Source organism: Microcaecilia unicolor, chromosome 1, assembly GCF_901765095.1.
Source record: "Microcaecilia unicolor chromosome 1, aMicUni1.1, whole genome shotgun sequence".
NCBI lineage: Eukaryota > Metazoa > Chordata > Amphibia > Gymnophiona > Siphonopidae > Microcaecilia > Microcaecilia unicolor.
This window is the reverse complement of record NC_044031.1, coordinates 547,969,532-547,987,139: the sequence shown is the minus strand read 5'-3', so window position 1 is coordinate 547,987,139 and position 17,608 is coordinate 547,969,532. Positions and strand designations below refer to the sequence as shown.

Genomic DNA, 17,608 nt, shown 5'->3' with positions numbered 1-17,608 from the left:
TCCTTCGTTAAGACCATGGGCAAATCACTTCACCCTGTATATATTGCCCAAAAGGTACAACTTAGATTGTAAGACCCCTTGGACTGGGCAATAATCATAGTACCTGAATTAGAACTTGGTTTGAGTGCAGTTTGTAAAGGTGAGTAATTACATCTAAAAATAATACAACCTGTAATTCAGCAACACAGTCCTTATTTTATTCTGCAATGACCTGATAGATGGAAAGGGGTGAAGCAATGATTCCCAAACTTTTTACTATGGTGGAACCCCTAAAATATTTTTTCATACACTGAGGACACCTCAATTTATGTAAATATATATATATATATATATATATATATATATATATATATATATATATATATATATATATATATATTCATACAGACAAATTGTACAATCTGATTTCTTGAGGAACCTCTGAAGAGAGTTTGGGAATCACTGAGTTTGAGTAATGGCCATGGAATAGGAAAAACAGGGTTCAAATCCCACTCTTCCACTGACATACCCCATGACCTTGGGCAAATCAGTTTCTCCCTTTGCCTCAGGTGCCCACCTAAATTGTGAGTTATTTAGTGTAGGCACATAGGGAGGAGTGACTTGAGAACCAGGGGAACTGGGTTCAATTCCCACCGCAACTCTTTTTGACTCTGGGCAAGTTGCTTAACCCTCCATTACCCCAGGTACAAAATAAGTACCTGTATATAATATGTAAACCGCTTTGATTGTAACCACAGAAAGGTGGTATGTCAAATCCCATCCCCTTTTCCTTCCCCTACCTGAAAATAATGTGAATTGAAGTAGAACTGGAAATGCACAAATAGTTTTTGAAAGTTATGCTCAACTTATAAATGTGTTAAGTTAGTCAAATATAACTTGTGCTTGACCTTTATTTTTTTACATGCCTTTTTGTGAACCACAATGTGATGCAGTGAGGCTCATTTTCAAAGCACTTAGACTTACAAAGTGCTTTGAAAATATGCCTCAGTATATTCTGAGCCTGAAACAGCAGTAAGCTGAAAACGTTCCACTGCTGGGCCTTCTGCTGCTGCCCCCGTCTCCACATACACCAGTACTGAACTTAATTAATTATTTAAAAAACCCCTTACTTATAGACATTTGATATATTGCTAATCGCAAAGAAATATTGAAGCAGTTAACAATAAAATTTAGAGAGAAGTAATGCAAGAGGAGAAAGAAAAAAAAATAAAAATTTTATTCAGAGAAAGCACCAGTAAAGAATCAGGTTTTGAGCAACTTCTTGAAAGAGGAGAGTGTGAGTTGTGATCTAATACTAATCTGTAGAATGTTCCACAATTTAAGGGCAGCATATGAGAATGCACTTTCACGAATTATATCAAATTGGATGCTGGAAGGAGGGGGGAGTGAATGCCGTGCGTGTCCTCAGTGCAGGCATGTCCTTACAAGTGCTGCCTTTTCCTGCCCCTGTCTGAAGCACATGACCTGTTAGAGAGGGCAGTACAAGGCAACACTTCAGTGCAGGCCTGTACTTACAGTGTCTGCACAGTGAAAAATCTTGTTTAAGCTCAGGGCAACATAGGAGGAGTTGGGGGTGGAGGTGCTCAGCAGTGGCCCAGTAGCAGAGTGGGAAGAAGGAGAGAAGCTGGACATGGGGTGGGAATAGGGAAGGGGAGATGAATTGTTGACCAAGTGGGGAGGGGGGTGGTGATTAGAGGTTAAGGGGAGATGCTGGCATTCTGGGGATCAAAAAGTAGAGAGGGGAAGGGGAGATGATATGGGGGATATGGGGAAGACAAGGGTAGAAGGTGAACTTGTGGGGAGGGAGGGGAGGTGCTAGGCCTTTGAACTGCACTGGAGGGATAGATGACTGAAGGTTCACCTAGGGAATGCAATACTCTTGGTCCAGCCCTGGGGCCACCTTTAAAGATACTTAGGATAAAAAGCTTGAGATCTTGCTGTTATAGGTCTTCGGTTCATGTGCCATGGGCATTCAGCTGGCCAAGTGTGGAGTCTGTATTGCTTAAGCCTTATTGTGCTGGTGGTACACATCTTGAGTTGGCTTTGGTCTCTCTGGCTGATGATCTCTATGATCTGATGTGTGTGTTGTCTTCTGTTCAGTAGCCTCAGTGGTGGTGTTGAGACAATGATTGTGGTTACTTAGCAGGGTGGCAAACATCAGTTGCAAGTCTTGAGTTAGCAAACCTCCATTTAAGGGGAAACTATTGTTTGGTGAGGATTTGGCGGAAGCGAAGCTGCAGTTGCATCCTGAGGAGAGGTCCAGGTCCATGATTAAGTCAGCCCAGGATTGGTCTCATCTTAAGGATGCATGATGGTTGCTTGAGAAGCTGGAATGAGGGGAAGATGAGAGAGGCAAACGCCTATCATTCGGAGGGGCTCATGCCTCCCAATGAGATGCAATAGATGCATTCCATTGTGACCCCTATGGGGGGCCTCTTTGTTTGCTCTGGAGTGGTTCCGGATAATGGATGAATGATTACTTGAATTGGTGAGCGATGACCGTCCTTCAAGTGTGTTTTGCCCTTCTCAGCACTTTGTGGCTCAGAGTTTGAAAACCAAGTGGTGGAATCAGTTATAGTGAGGCTTCTTCAGTTGAAGGTGGAGACTCTCATCATAGTGGAGGAGCAGGGCTAGAGTTAATACTCAATCTATTTTGTGGTCCTGAAGAAGGAGGCTTGTTTTGGGGGCATCCTTGATCTAAAAGATGTCAGTTCAGGCTTCAGGGTCTTACAGCTTTATATAGAGAGACTTGAGATCCATGATTGAGGTGGTCAGGAAAGGGGAGTTCCTTCTTCTCTTCGGATTTCACAGAAGCATTCTGTTTCTGGAATGGGATAAAAATTTTCATTAATTTTGCAGTCCTTGGGAAGCATTTTCAATTCTGGTCTTTATTGTTTGGTTTCACTGTGACACCTCAAACCTCCTCCAAGTTGATGGTGGTTGTGGCAGCCACCCTTTTGCAAGGAAGGTATCATGGTTCACCTGTATCTGGATTACTGGCTCATTTGAGCCGAGGAACACAGTTGGAGAGACGCAGGGTTGTTGGTGTGCTCAAGGCCAGTTCCCTTAACAGGATTATGCTAGATCCAGGTAAGTGGGAGCTGGGACCCAAAGCCTTTCAGCTCATTGCAGATCAATGGAAGCATCCAGTTCTAGATTTGAGAATGCCAAAGATCCATGCTTCTTCAGTTGTTGCAGGGAGCATTGTTCCAGTGGAATATATGCTCTACTGCAGGCATGGCCACATTGAGGACTTCTTTATGTGTTTTTTGCCTTGGTCCCTGATCTGCAGAATTCTCAGGAGGGTAGAATTATTAATAGGTCCTGCTCGTGGTAGTTGATTGGCCCAGGAAAATGTGGTATGTAGATCTGATGCATCTAGTAGAGGAGCCACTGCTTGCCCTTCCTAGAAGTCAGAGTTTACTATGGCAGGAGTCAATACTAATACAAGACCTGGATTCCCTTTGTCTTACAATCTGGCTTTTGAGAGGTGGCAGCTATGTGGAAAAGGCTATTCCTCCTCAGTAGTTCCTTAAGGCATGCAGAGCTTCCATGTCATTGGCTTACATTCAGATCTGGAAGGTTTTTGAGCAGTGGTGTGCGGGTTGTGAGATTTCTTCTTGTAGGGTGGCTATTTCTTTCATTTTAGCCTTTCTTTAACATGGCCTGGAGAAAGACTTGCCCTTGAACTCTTTGAAGTTCAGGTTGTGGCTCTAGCGTGTTGGGGCTGGATTCAGGGACAGTCAGTCCTTAGAGGTCCATCCAGATGTTTTTTTTTGTTTTCTTTGGGTGTCAAGCAGCTGTGGCATGCTTTCAGATAGATGGTTCCTCAATGCAGTTTCAATCAGTTTTTTTGGGTCTTAGTGGGAGCTCAGTTTGAACTGCTGAAGCATGCCATGCTACAAGATTTCACCCTGAAGGTGGCCTTTCTGGTGGCTACTTGTTCTGGTCTTTGCATTCTTAAAGCTGCAGGCTCTCTCTTGCAGGGACCCTTACCTGTTATTCTCTGTGAGTCGGTTTCTGTACTTTTGGTTCCAATCTTTCTGGCAAAGATGGTTTTCCCCTTCTATTTGAATCAGCTATATCTCATTTTCAAAGAAAGGGTGTAGGAGAAAGGACAGAATTTTCAGGCTGTTAGATGTATGTAGGTAGCTTATTAGATACTTGGAAGTGACCAATACCATCTGGAAATAGGATAGCTTTTGTTCTCTTTAGTGGTCATTGGAAAGGGGAAGCTGTATTCTAGTTGTCAATAGTTAAATGGATCAAGGAGGCAATTACTTAGTCTTTTGTTCCGATGGGCCTATTGGCACCAGAAGGCCATAGTTTGTACTTCACTACAACCCAAGCTGTTTCATGGGCAGATATGTGAATAAAGTTGTTAGACGACAAGGTGGCCAGATGGTCATCTCTACATTCCTTTGTCAGACATGGTTGAATATCCAGGCAAGAGAGATTGAGCTTTCATGGAGCTTGTGCTTATGGCAACCGCTGCCTCTTCCCATCTTGTTGTGTGAAGCTTCGGTATTTCCCATACATTTGAACTGGTCTTAGAAGGATGATAAGGAGAAATTTGGTTCTTATCAGTAATTTCCTTTTCTTGAGTCCCACTAGATTAGGCCAGGTCAGCCATTTAAGCTGCTGAAGCACGCCATGCTACAGGATTTCACCCTGAAGGTGGTCTTTATGGTGGCTATTGCTCTGGTCATTGCATTCTCAAAGCTACAGGCTCTCTCTTGCAGGGACCCTTACCTGTTTTTCTCTGTGAGCCAGTTTCCGTACTTTTGGTTCTGTACTTCTGTTTCCTGATGCCTTGGCTGGTGCCGTTTTTATATTGAAATCAGTTATTGATGGGTGCATTGAGCCCTTGTTAGGAAGATAGGTAGGATAGAAAATGGGGTCCATTCTTCTATTTTTATTTATTTTTTACATTGGTCTACTTTGTCATTCATTGTTACTGGCAAGTTCCAGGACTGCCAGCAGTTATAGCAGTGATGATGTTACTGGAAGTGTTTGTATTCTCTATCTCTACCCATCTGCTGGCCGGAGGGGGGGCATAACTGATATCTCTGGACTAGTCTATCAGGGCTCATAGAAAAATATTATCAAATAAAAAGAAAATTGCTTCTTATAAAGGCATCATAGATGTCTCTGGGCAGCGGGCTTTGATCCTGACAACCTGGGCTTGATTCCCACTGCAGCTCCTTGTGACCTTGAGCAAGTCACTTAACCCTCCATTGCCCCAGGTACAAAAACGTAAATTGTGAGCCTCCTATGGATAGAGAAAGTACCTATATATAATGTGTACATCATTGTGTACGTCTAGTAGTGCTTTAGATTGTAAGCTCTCTTGAGCAGGGACTGTCCTTCCCCTTGTCTAAACTTGTACAGCGCTGCGTAACCCTGGCAGCGCTATAGAAATGCTAAGTAGTAGTAGTACTATAGAAATGATTAGTAGTAGTGGTAGTAGTTATAAATTAGTCACTGTGAACCAGCCCCAATAGCAAGCAAATTCAGACATGCTTGCTTTTGAAGCTAGTGTAACTATGTACATATACTGCACTCTTGTACTTGTATATTTTATAAAATATGCATGTATATTGCAACTGTATCTCTGGTCTGCTCAAACTATGTTCCCAGAAATGGTGCTACTTTTTATGTGCTTATACAGTTGTGCAATTTCATAAAAGTTTTATATTTTTAAACATGTAAAACAGGCTTTGCAGACAGAAAATCCTTTATAACGTTATCCTCTAAGAGGACAAATTTATAAGAGCAACTATAAAAATGTAAAAAAATGCATCTATTTTTGCCTGTTTTATAAAGGCAATATATGTGTGTATGTGTCTTTATCAAAGAGGCTCCCAGAATAATCCCCAGAAGTGCAGAAAGTTACACCTGCTCAGATGCAGCCAGAACTTTCTGCTTTTACTGTGTGCGAGTATATATATATCTTGCTACTCCATTTCTCCTCTGCACAAACTATACCTACAGCAAAGCTACTCCTGATCTGCGTAAAGAGGGGGATGAGGAAAAGGGAGTGCAGAGAATGGTATGGGAAGTGGCATGTGAGAGGTGAGAAGTTGGCAAGAGGGACTGAGAGGGGAGGAACAGCCTTATTTCAGACATATACAGTTTATCAGGGAGACTTGCAAAATGAAAAATGGATAATGAGGTGCATGCATAGTGGAATGAAGCTGAAAATGTTTTACAGAATTCAGATTATTTATATATTATACATCTCTTAACAGGTGAATAATGTTCAGCAAACTTCAAAAACATAATGGGGGCACCATATAAGAGAGATTATTTTATGGTTATTGATATCAGCCTTCCTTTTTTTTCTGCTATTTGCATAAACTTCTTTCAGATAATAAGGTGTTGGAGCTTATATCCTAATGACATTTTTGTGTCTAGGTAAAACTTTATTTCATAATCTGGAGGTTACATATCTGCAAACTATATTATCAAAACCTGCATTCGTATGTTTTGTAGAAGTGTGCTATATAATTATTCCTTGTTTATTAGCCCACATGCTAACTCGCTTTCTCTTTGTGATTAACAAATGTAAATATAAACAATACGTGTCATAAAACAAGCACAAAATTTGACAGATGACAAAATACACAAACCAGTTACATATTAAAAAAAAACAATGACTAGGGAAACGGTGATTTTCTTTATGTTAGTATGTCCTTTGCTAGGATAAATTTCAATGAGTAATACCATTTGGCCAGTCAAAGTGAGCTTGTGTAGGACACAAAATAACATCTGATTGTAGGAATTAATATAACGTATTTTTGTTTCTGTTCTATTAGTAAACTTAAGAAACTGAGTGAAGACAGTTTGACTAAGCAGCCAGAGGAAGTCTTTGATGTTTTGGAAAAACTTGGAGAGGGGTAAGTACTAAGCTGGAAAAATGATTAAAGGCTGTGTAAATTATAAAAATAAGAATGACTAAAAAAACATAGCAGTTTATTAAAGTGTGTTACATTGCTGTTCAGCACTATGGTCTGGACAGCTCCTGTGATGGGCAGGCACATTGACATTAATATTATATTTCAAATGTTTGACTTGTGCTAAAAATTACCCAGCCGATATTCAAAGCAGGTTAACTGGCTGGGAACGGCCGCCAACTGGTTAATTTGCATGTTCGCGGCTATCCAGTCATTTTCAGCAGCCCTTTACGAGTTAGTGCTGCTGAAAATGATCAGTTAGCGCCGAACTTCAAGCCAGCTCTGTTGGGAGCGCTCTGAAATTCAGATGTAACTTGCCAGGATTTGTGGATAAATAAGACTGCATAAATAGCTGCTCTATCTCTATCCACTGACCCATGGCTGGTTAAGTCTGAATATTAACGTATTAATGTGCTAGCCGGCCAGCTTAAAAAAAAAAAAAAAGAGGATATTCTTTGCCGAAGCCTGGACAGGGCCCAGCATTGAATTTCCGGTTTTATTGCTGGTGGTGAACAAAAATGCTGTCTGCTGCTGACTGAATATCGGGGGGTGGGGGTATAAGTTCTACTCAAGATGTCATTAAATATGATGGTTGTCATGTCATTCATTGAAAATGAAGGTGAACCAGCTAGTCATACAGATATGACATCTTCAGATGGTGCCAACATAAAATAGATTTCCAGAGCATTTTGGGAAAACTGCAGAGGTCTTTCTGTGGAAATGCAGCAGTTTGTGTCTCTGCACCTGCAGATCTTATCTTGGTGCATTGTTTTCTCACTGAGAGCAGTGGGCTGTTTTCTCTCAGCTGCTGCAATTGTACTGCATTCTTTCAGATCAGTTTTTTTTCTTCTCAAGAGTGCCTTAGTAATTTTTTCCCCTTCTCGTGATTTTAGTCAGGCTTTTCAATGTCTATTTCAATGTTTTATTTCCTTGTTATCCTTCTAGACCAGTTCAGGTTAATGGGTTGTATCTTTCTACCACCAGATTGAGGTAGAAAATCTGAACTCTTCCAGTGACATTAATGATATAAAGGCTGGTGCTGTCTGGAAGCCTTCTGTAGTTCTCTACTTCCAGCAGATGGTGTAGGTTGGGGTCTGATGCACAAGGTTTGTTTGCTAGGTCTGACTCTCATAGTCTGTGTCCCTTGAGGTTGGGTCTTCTGGCTGGTCACAGTCCTTACCACAGTTGAGCTTGGAGGGGTCTTCTTGACACTGGCTTTATTTTCAACTACTGAAGTTGTCATTGAAACCTGCTCCAGCCCAACCAGATCTATCTAGCCATAATCAAGACACAGATTGTAGAAGTCTGCCCAGCACTAGCCTCATATCCCAACTACTAAATTTGCTGCTTAAACGTAACTAAGTTGTTTTGATTCCATTCTCTTTCCATATAACAATCCGTTGTGCTTATCCCACGCATGCTTGAATTCTTTTGCTATTTCCATCTCCTCCACCTCCTTTGAGTGGGCATTCTAGGCATTCATGAGCAGATGCTCCTTAACATTACTCCTAAGTTGACTCTCCCTCTAACCTCAATTCATGTACTCTAGTTCTATCGCTTGCCTTTCTCTGGAAATGTTGGCTGTGGTATTTGTCCTTGGCGAGAACGGTAACCATTTTGGTGGCTGCCTGCAAATGTATGGTCAGAGTGGAGGACCATGCCAGGTATGAGGTGGAGGTGCCAGATGGTGCTGACTTTCCTCTGGTTGAGGCCATTACATTGGGAGGGACTGTCCCATGGGGTTTCTGAGGGCTCTGGGGCCACAACTGGCTGAAGGCCATCTCAAACTATGTGCAGCAGGTGTTGTTGGGGGGCCAATTTCACGGCTCTGGTTATTTCAACTCCATAAATATTGTCTCATTCAAACTAGCACTTTAAGACTCACTTCATGTTTAGCAAGTCCAGAATGCTTGACTCTGACTTCATGTTTCTTGGTTCAGAAAGATGCAAAACTTAGATTGTGAGCCCATTAGGGTCACTGCTCTGTTCTGCCTGTTATTTAGAGTGGTAAAAGAACAACTGACAAACCTGCCCAAAAAATATTGAGTGCGAACAAAAAAATATATATAACAATTGAAAATTATAATGTGATAGTGGATGCTCATCAGTAAGGTCTCATCTAGCCCAACAGGTAAACATGAGTTTTGCCACAATAATAGGCCATTCAGTGTGCTCTCCTTACAGAAGCTTCCACTCAGATGATGATAGTGTCTGTGAAAAAAAAATATATAATGCAAACAATTCACAGTCCTTGTTAAATGTTCATATTAGATATCCTAAATGGCAGCAAAAGACAACCATAACAGTTGACAGAATGAGTAGAAAAAAGTGCCAAAAAAAAAAGAATAAATGGCACTTATCTTAAACTTGGCTCAAACAAATAAGAATAGGGTACTGCTTGACAGAGTCTCCATTTTGTTTCCTTCTTCAGGAGCTGGTCCCCTCCAGAACAAATTTCGGCACACAACAACATTCAGTCTGGTGTCTTATAAAAACAATTCAAAATGGTGCACTGGCAGCGTTTCTCTGAAAAAATAAATAAATAATTAAAACCTGACATTGGTTAGAGTGGTATAATAAACTATAGAAAAAGTACCTGCATATAATAAATGTTAACCGCTTTGGCTGTTTCACAGAAAGGTGGTATATCAAATCCATGACCCTTTACCTTTTACCCTTTATTTCCTTGTGGTCATGGAGGATCCTTAAGGTTTGGGGCCCTATTTCACAATTTGAAAAGACATAGGTGGCTGAGTGAAGGCTCAGATTTAGATTGGGCCCTGTCCCCACCTGCATCCTTTCTTGGAGGTTTCATGGGGGCTGGAGGATGCAGCCTCTCCTGGCAGGGGGAACCTCTGGTTGTTCAGTTGATGGAAGAGCTTGATTACCTAATTGACTTGGTGAACTCGGCCTTATGGATTTCAGTGGCACACTAGGACAAAGCTTCAAGTGGGTGTCCCATCCTGCTTTGGAAGTTGCCCAAGGCCTTTTCACTGCGTAGGGCTCTCTCTCAGATGGTTCAGGCAGAGTGGGAGGTTCCAGAAGATATCCTGGGGAGGGGGCCAAGCAATTGAGCAGGTTTCCTATTACATGAGGACCTAGGTAGGTTGCTCCACATTCCTAAAGTAGATTGCCCTGGTCATTGCTGTGACAAGAAGACCAAGATCCTGGTAGAAGGGGGTTTGGCCCTGAGGGATGTTCAAGTCTTAAGATGGAGCAGCTGTTCAAGCAGTCATTTGCATCCTCAGTAGCAGGGATTCAGATCTCTATATGCAAGGGATATGTGGCATGAGCTCTCCTAAGATAGGCCAAGAGCATGTACATAAGTGTTGTCATACTGGGACAGACTGAAAGTCCAGCATCCTGTTTCTAGCAGTGGCCTAACCAGGTTACAAGCACCTGGCAAAATCCCAAAACAGTACAATACACTTTATGCTGCTTATCCTAGAAATAAGCAGTGGAGTTTCCTCAGGTTCATCTTAATAATGGCTTATGGACTTTTCTACAAACATTTTTTTAAACTCCACTAAGCTAACTGCTTATTTACTACATTTTTTGGCAACAAATTCCAGAGTTTAATTATACATTGAGTGAAGAAATATTTTCTCTGATGTGTTTTAAATTTACTACTTTGTTGCTTCATTGCATGCCCATAGATGCTGTCATGCAGCTGTGACCGCAACAGGGCCACTTTATGTTTTTCTACCCTGGCCCCTCATTGGCAGGGTGCTCTGAAGAGTGGCCAAGCAGCCATTTTTTTTGTGATCCTTGTAGCCCTGGACTGGTCCTTTTATCCCTGGTACTCAGATCTGGTTTGCCTCCTGATGTGTCTCCCACTCCCTCTTCTGTGGGGACAGGTTATCCTGAAGCAGGGTCCTGTTCTCATAGAGGACTCGGATCCCTTCTGGCTTATGGTCTAACCATTGAGAAGTGCCAACCTTGGTTATTGTCCCAATGCTGAAGGCTCAGAGCCAGTCTGCATCCCTGGCTTGTGTTTTGGTGTGGTGAATCTTCAAGAAGTGGTGCACAGAGTGTGACCTTTCCTTCTGGTGAGCAGATTTGTTCTCTCTCCTGAAATTTCTACAAAGGGGTTTGGAGCAGGGTTTGGCTCCCAGTTCTCTGAGAGCCTGCATGATAGCCCTCTCTTGTTTCAGGGGCAAGGTGCAAGGCATATCTCTTGCATCCCATGTTGTTGCCATGTGATTTTTGAAGGGCATGAAACATATTTGACCCCACTTCGGGGGATCTTGCTGCAGTGGGACCTCAATTTAGTCTTCAGTGCCCTGGCAGGACCGCATTTCGAGCCCTTGAAGGGAACCTCTCTGAAGGATTGTACCCTGAAGGTGGAATGCCTGATTGCTATTTGTTCAGCTCAGCAAGTTTCTGAGTTGTAGTTTTCGTCCTTCAGGGACCCATATCTTTCCTTTGCTGATGAGACTCTTCTGAGCTTGTAGAAAACATCATTCTTTGTTGAAAGTGGATTCTCAATTCCATGTAAATCAGGTGGTATCTCTTCCAGCCTTTACGGCAGGGAGATTGGCAGAATCTTTTTGGAAGCTCCTTAAGTTGGATGCTCATAGGGTGCTCCTGAGATATCTGGAGGCAACAAATTATTTTTGAAAGTCAGATACACTTTTCTTTTTTCTTTCAGGGGCCATGCAAAGGGGTCAGGGGTTTGAAGTTCTTCATAGCATAGTGGATTGAGGCATCCTTCGCTGAAAATCTGTTCCACTGGGGCTCTGTGTATACTCCACGTTGGTGCAAGCAACTTCCTGAGCTAATGCCTAGGTTGTTACGCTTGAAGACATTTTCAGAGCGACAACTTGGTTATTTCTTTATTCTTTTGTGAAGCATTATAAGATATCCTAGCCAGTGATATATTATGTTCTTTGGCAGAGCCATGATATAAGGGGCCTTGTCTTCACCTTTGTACATTCCATTCATCTGGACTGGTCCAGCAGGATGAAAAGGAAGGTGAAATTTATTCATACCTCTTGATTTCCTTTCCTTGAGTCCTGCTAAACCAGTTCAAGGCCTGCCGTGGAAGACTCTGGGCTCTATTTGCACTCTTCCTTTGCACCTTCTGTTGTAAATAGTTTCATTAGCACTGTTTTTTTTTTTAAATTTTTATTGAAAAACTTTTTACAGAACATAAACTAGATCAGACTAGTTCCACCAGTATAAATGTCTCACAATAAACCACTTTAAGTTTAGCCAGTTCAGAAAGTGGTTAATCAGGGTGGTAAAGTAAAAATTCATCACTTATACAAATAACACAAGTCATATTTAATAGCATGTGACCTTTCAGATCTCCATTAGATATCACTTGCATGTCTTTTCCTTCTCCTTCAGATAAATTGACATTCTAAGCCACAAAGTATTGGAAGGAGCCCAGTAGAGGAGTAGCTTAGTGGTTGGAGCACTGGGCTGACAACCATGGAAGCCCGTTTCAAATCCTTCTGCTGCTTCATGTGATCTTGGGCAATTCACTTAACCCTCCATTGCTTCAGGTACAGGCTTAGATTGTAAGTCCTCCAGGAAAATACCTAGTTCACCTTATAACTCACCTTGAGCTACTACTGAAAAAGGTGTGATCTAAATCCAAATAAATGGATAACTTCTCAAATGCTCTCATAGACTTATGCAACATAGTCAGCTTTTTTTTCTCATATATTGTCCACACTTTTTTATATCAATTTTTCCCCAACAGGGGACTCTTGCTTTTCCATTTGGCAGCCGGCTACAACAGGTGGCTCAATTTCATCTTGTTGAACACACCATTCACATTCTCAGTTTCACTTGTGTAACTCAACATTCTCCGAGGACAAGAAGGCTGCTTGTTCTCACGATTAGGTCGACGTCCACGTCGGCCCAGGATCGGAAGTTTTTGCTAGCAAAATCTCAAAACATTCTTCCAGAGTGTTCTGGCGTGTGAGCGGTGTGCACTGCGCATGCATGGACTGGTTTCCCACCCGCCGCGTGAGAGAAAGTCCCTCAGTGTTTTTTTTCTCTGTGTCTGAGGTGACATGGCTTTCGTTTTTCACTGTGTTCCTCTCAGCCTGCGTGATTCTTTATATTTTCTTCTTCTTTTATTTCGTTCTTTTTACAAAATATAAAAAAAAAAACTAGAGTAGTTCCTTTATTTCACTCAGTTTACTCACTAGTTTTAAGTTTCTTTTCTTTTCGCTGCAGCCATTTTTAGGCCACGCGGTTGGGTTGTTTCCCTTTTTTGTGCCTTTTTAATTGGCATAATCGCGTCCTTTAATTTCACTGACGCCGTTTTTCCGTCCATGTCATCGAGGACTCCCAGCGGCTTAAAACGTTGTACTCGGTGCAACCGGACCATCTCGGGTACCGACCCCCATACGTGGTGTCTCCAGTGCCTTGGGCCCGATCATCTACCAGCTGCATGAAATCTGTGTCCTTTGATGAAAAAACGGACCCAAGTTGCTTGGGAGGCTCAGCGAGAAAAACTTTTTGCTGATTGGTCCGGTCCTTCGACGTCAGCATCGGTACCGAGGTTGGTGGCATCGACATCGAGGGAAGCATCGACTTCGAGAGCACAGGTAATGGCTGCCGAATGACCGCATCGTGCTGGGAGCAGCGAGGCATCGAGTGGGTCTCCACCCATCTCGAGGCCTACTGTTATGCAGGCACCCCGGGACTGACCTTTGTCAGACCTGGCCCCGAGGAGGCGTGAGGATTCCACGTCCTCATCGGTACTGAGGAGTCTCGATGATGGGCGTCGAGTGAAGGCTAAGAAGCACCGTCATCGATCTCCTACCATGCGCGGTACTGAGAGCTCCAGAGAGCCTGGGGATTCGGCATCCGAGAAGCGTCGGCGCTGAGAGGACCGCTCACTCTCTATACAGGAGGTGCTGATGCGACGGTCTTCTGGCAGCCTGGTACCGGCTCTCGAGCCCTAACAGATTCTGCCACCGGCTCCTGCACCAGCCCCGCAGCTTTTTCCGATGGAGGCTCTCAACAGGCTCGGGTTTGGGCTGCTCTTAGCTTTTGTCCGATACCGAGGATGAGCATTCGTGGGAAGAAGAGGAAGATCCCAGATACTTTTTTGAAGAAGAGTCCTATGGGATCCCCTCTGATCCTACGCCGCCTATCGAGAGAAGGATGTCTCCGCCTGAGAGTCTTTCTTTTTCTTCCTCTGTTCGGGAAATATCTAAAGATATTCCCTTCCTTATGGAGGTTGTGGATGAGCCCAGGGCCGAGATGCTTGAGGTCTTGGATTATCCTTCTCCACCTACAGAGGTTGCAACGGCTCCTTTGCATAACACACTCAGGGACATTCTTATGCAAAACTGGTCGTTCCCTCTCTCTAATCCAGTGGTCCCTCAAAAGCTGAATCCCAGTACAGAGTCCATGGAGAGCCAGTAATGGTGAAGTCTCAACTACCTCACGATTCCATGGTGGTGGATTCTGCTCTCAGAAGAGCCAAGAGTACTAGGGACTATGCCTCGGCACCCCCAGGCAGAGAGTCTTTTGGATTCTTTTGGGAGAATGACGTATCAGGCCACTATGCTCGCAGCCAAGATTCAAACATACCAGCTCTACACGAGCATCCACTTGCGGAACTTGGTTAGGCAACTGTCTAGTTTGGTCGAAGCTCTTCCTCCGGAGTTGGCTGAACCTTTTCACCAGGTGGTCAGGCAGCAGAAGGCATGTCGAAAATTCCTAGCCAGGGGTACTTATGGCACTTTTGATGTGGCATCCCGAGTAGCTGCTCAAGGTATAGTAATGTGCAGACTCTCATGGCTGTGTGTCTCTGACCTGGATCATAAGACCCAGCAGCGAATGGCGGATGTTCCTTGCCGGGGGGATAACCTTTTTGGTGAAAAAGTAGAGGATGTGGTCGATCAGATCAAGAAGCACCATGATGCTATGGATTCTCTCTCCCGCCGGGCGTCTTCTGCTACCACCTCCTCATCTAGGAGATTTGTTTGGAGAGAAGAGGAGTGCTCCCTAGTCCTATAATAGGCGAAGCTATACTCCTGCTTCTCAGCAGCCTACTCAGGCTCAGTCCCAGTGCGCTCATTCCCGTCAACGGCGTGCACCTAAGGCCCCCTGTGGCTCCCCAGCAAAAGCAAGGGATGGGCTTTTTACTGGCTCCAGTGCAGCATAGCCTCAGAGAAAGTGTCTGTGCCGGACGACTTGCCAATCGGGGGGAGGGGGGGGGAGGTTGATATTTTTTCACCAAAGGTGGCCTCTCATAACCTCCGATCGGTGGGTTCTTCAAATAGTCCGGTCAGGATACATCCTCAATCTGCAATCCAAACCTCCAGATTGCCCACCTGGAGCTCATTCTTACAGCTCCCAGCACAGGCAGGTACTTGCAGAGGAACTCTCTGCCCTTCTAAAGGCCAGTGCGGTCAAACCTGTTCCACCAGGGGAAGAAGGGCTGGGATTCTATTCCATGTACTTCCTTGTGCAAAGGAAAACGGGGGATATGTCCCATCCTAGACCTAAGGGCCCTGAACAGATTTCTAGTCCGAGAAAAGTTCAGAATGGTTTTCCTCGGCACCCTTCCTCCCATGATTCAGGAAAAATTGGCTATGCTCTCTGAACTTAAAGGATGCCTATACCCACATCTCGATACTCCCAGCTCACAGGAAGTATCTTTGATTTTGGGTGGGAACTCGTCACTTTCAGTACTGTGTACTGCCCTTTGGCCTCGCATCTGCACCCAGAGTTTTTACAAAGTGCCTGGCTGTTGTCGCAGCATCGCTATGCAGACTGGGAGTGCATGTGTTCCCTTATCTCGACGATTGGCTGGTGAAGAGCCCAGTTGTTTGTTTCTTTTGATCCCAACAGGAGGGGAGTCGCGATCGGAAAACGCACAATCTCTAATGGGGTAGCGGATTGCATATCCTTTACTTATGCCCAAACTGGGCTGACTTTAGAGGGCCATGTCACGGAATGTCAGAGTCATGGCTATGTCAGTGGCTCACTTGAAGTCAGCTTCTATTGAAGAGATTTGCAAGGCTGCAATGTGGTCATCAGTCCACACATTCACATCTCACTACTGCCTTCAGCAGGATACCCGACGCGACAGTTGGTTTGGGCAGTCGGTCCTGCAGAATCTGTTCGGGGTTTAGAATCCAACTCCACCCTCCTAGGCCCATTTCTGTTCTGTTCCAGGCTGCACTTCCACTTAGTTATGTTTCTTTTCAGGCCAATCTCTGTTATGTCCTCGCTGTTGCAAGGCCCAATTGACCAATGTTCATTGTTTTGAGTGAGCCTGGGTGCTAGGGATACCCCAATCGTGAGAACATGCAGCCTGCTTGTCCTCGGAGAAAGTGAAGATACATACCTGTAGCAGGTATTCTCCAAGGACAGCAGGCTGATCTCACAAACCCGCCCTCCTCCCCTTTGTAGTTGTTCGTTGTTCTCCTTTTGCTTTTTGACTTCACTGAGGGACTTTCTTGCGCGGCGGGCGGGAAACTGGTCCGCACATGTGTGGTGCGCGCCAGAAAACTCTGGAGGAATTTTTTGAGATTTTGCTAGGAAAAGCTTCCGATCCTGGGCTGACATGGACGTTGACCCAATCGTGAGAACAATCAGCTTCTGTCCTTGGAGAATACCTGCTACAGGTATGTATCTTCACTTTCCAAACATATGAGTTGGGACAGTATCTGAAATTGCTTTCCAGAATTCTTACTTTCTTGCATTCCCACCACATATGCCTAAATGACTTCTAAATTGTATATCCCCTCTAGCATTGTCAGACTCCATTCTTCCCATTTTAAACAGGCGTAGTGGGGTTAAATAAGATGTCTTACGTAGATGGATATGTGTCTCATGTGAGCCCAGGTTTGATCCCCAGACATTTACCTACCCCAATAATTCTCTCATCTCAGTTAGGGTAAATTATGATCAGCCATCCTCTTCTGGAGTGCCTTATAAAGACATGACAACAATCCTTTAGTGATATGATCTGTATGCTAAAAAGTGAACTCATTGGGGGTATATACCATATGGGACAGTCTCTGAGAAAATATGACTATAGTCACTGGAAACAAAAAATGAGATTTTAGTGAATTCTATTAGAGCAAACAATACAACAGTCCAAACACAGCGTATGCCTGCAGGCACAGGGATGGGGAATGCCAGGGCCAGTTGTTCCTCACTGCTGTTTGCTCCTTTGTGCACATTTGTGTCAGGACTCCCATAACGTGTGAGTTGTGGATGTCTCTGCCTGCTGTGGGGTTGGCAGAATGTGTTCCGAGTCAACATGCACTGGGAATACTTAGATGTGGATGGTGCGGTCCCACTGGGAACCATGGCCATTTTGGGTGACTAGTTGCATGGGTCCTGCAAGGTGTGAGGAGCTTTTTTCCTGGCCATGGTAGGCTCTTTTTTTCTATTTTCGCATGGACTGATTCTGGATTGGTAAAGTTGAAAGGCCCTGTCAGGTAATTTTGTGTCCGAGGCACATGTTCAAGGAACAACTTGGCTCCTGCATGTGGGAGTAAGGGCCGTTTTGAACTGAATTTAAGTTACACTTATATTTCACAGGATTCTACCCAAGTGATTCAGTGTGGAGCACAAAAGACAGGTAAAAATTACTAGGAAGTTTATAAAGTTCAAGGTGAAATTCATCTACACTGGAGGAAAGAAGAGATGGGGGTGATGTGATA

At 43.8% G+C, this 17,608-nt stretch overlaps 1 protein-coding gene across 1 annotated transcript in view; it reads left to right on the top strand.

Moving 5' to 3' along the window:
- Positions 1-17,608, top strand: part of STK3 (serine/threonine kinase 3) — a 412,802-nt gene that overhangs the window by 22,376 nt on the left and 372,818 nt on the right. The window contains exon 2 of the mRNA XM_030217172.1: positions 6,819-6,899. Within this exon, the coding sequence (XP_030073032.1) occupies positions 6,819-6,899 (81 nt within the window). The remainder of the gene's footprint in view (positions 1-6,818; positions 6,900-17,608) is intronic.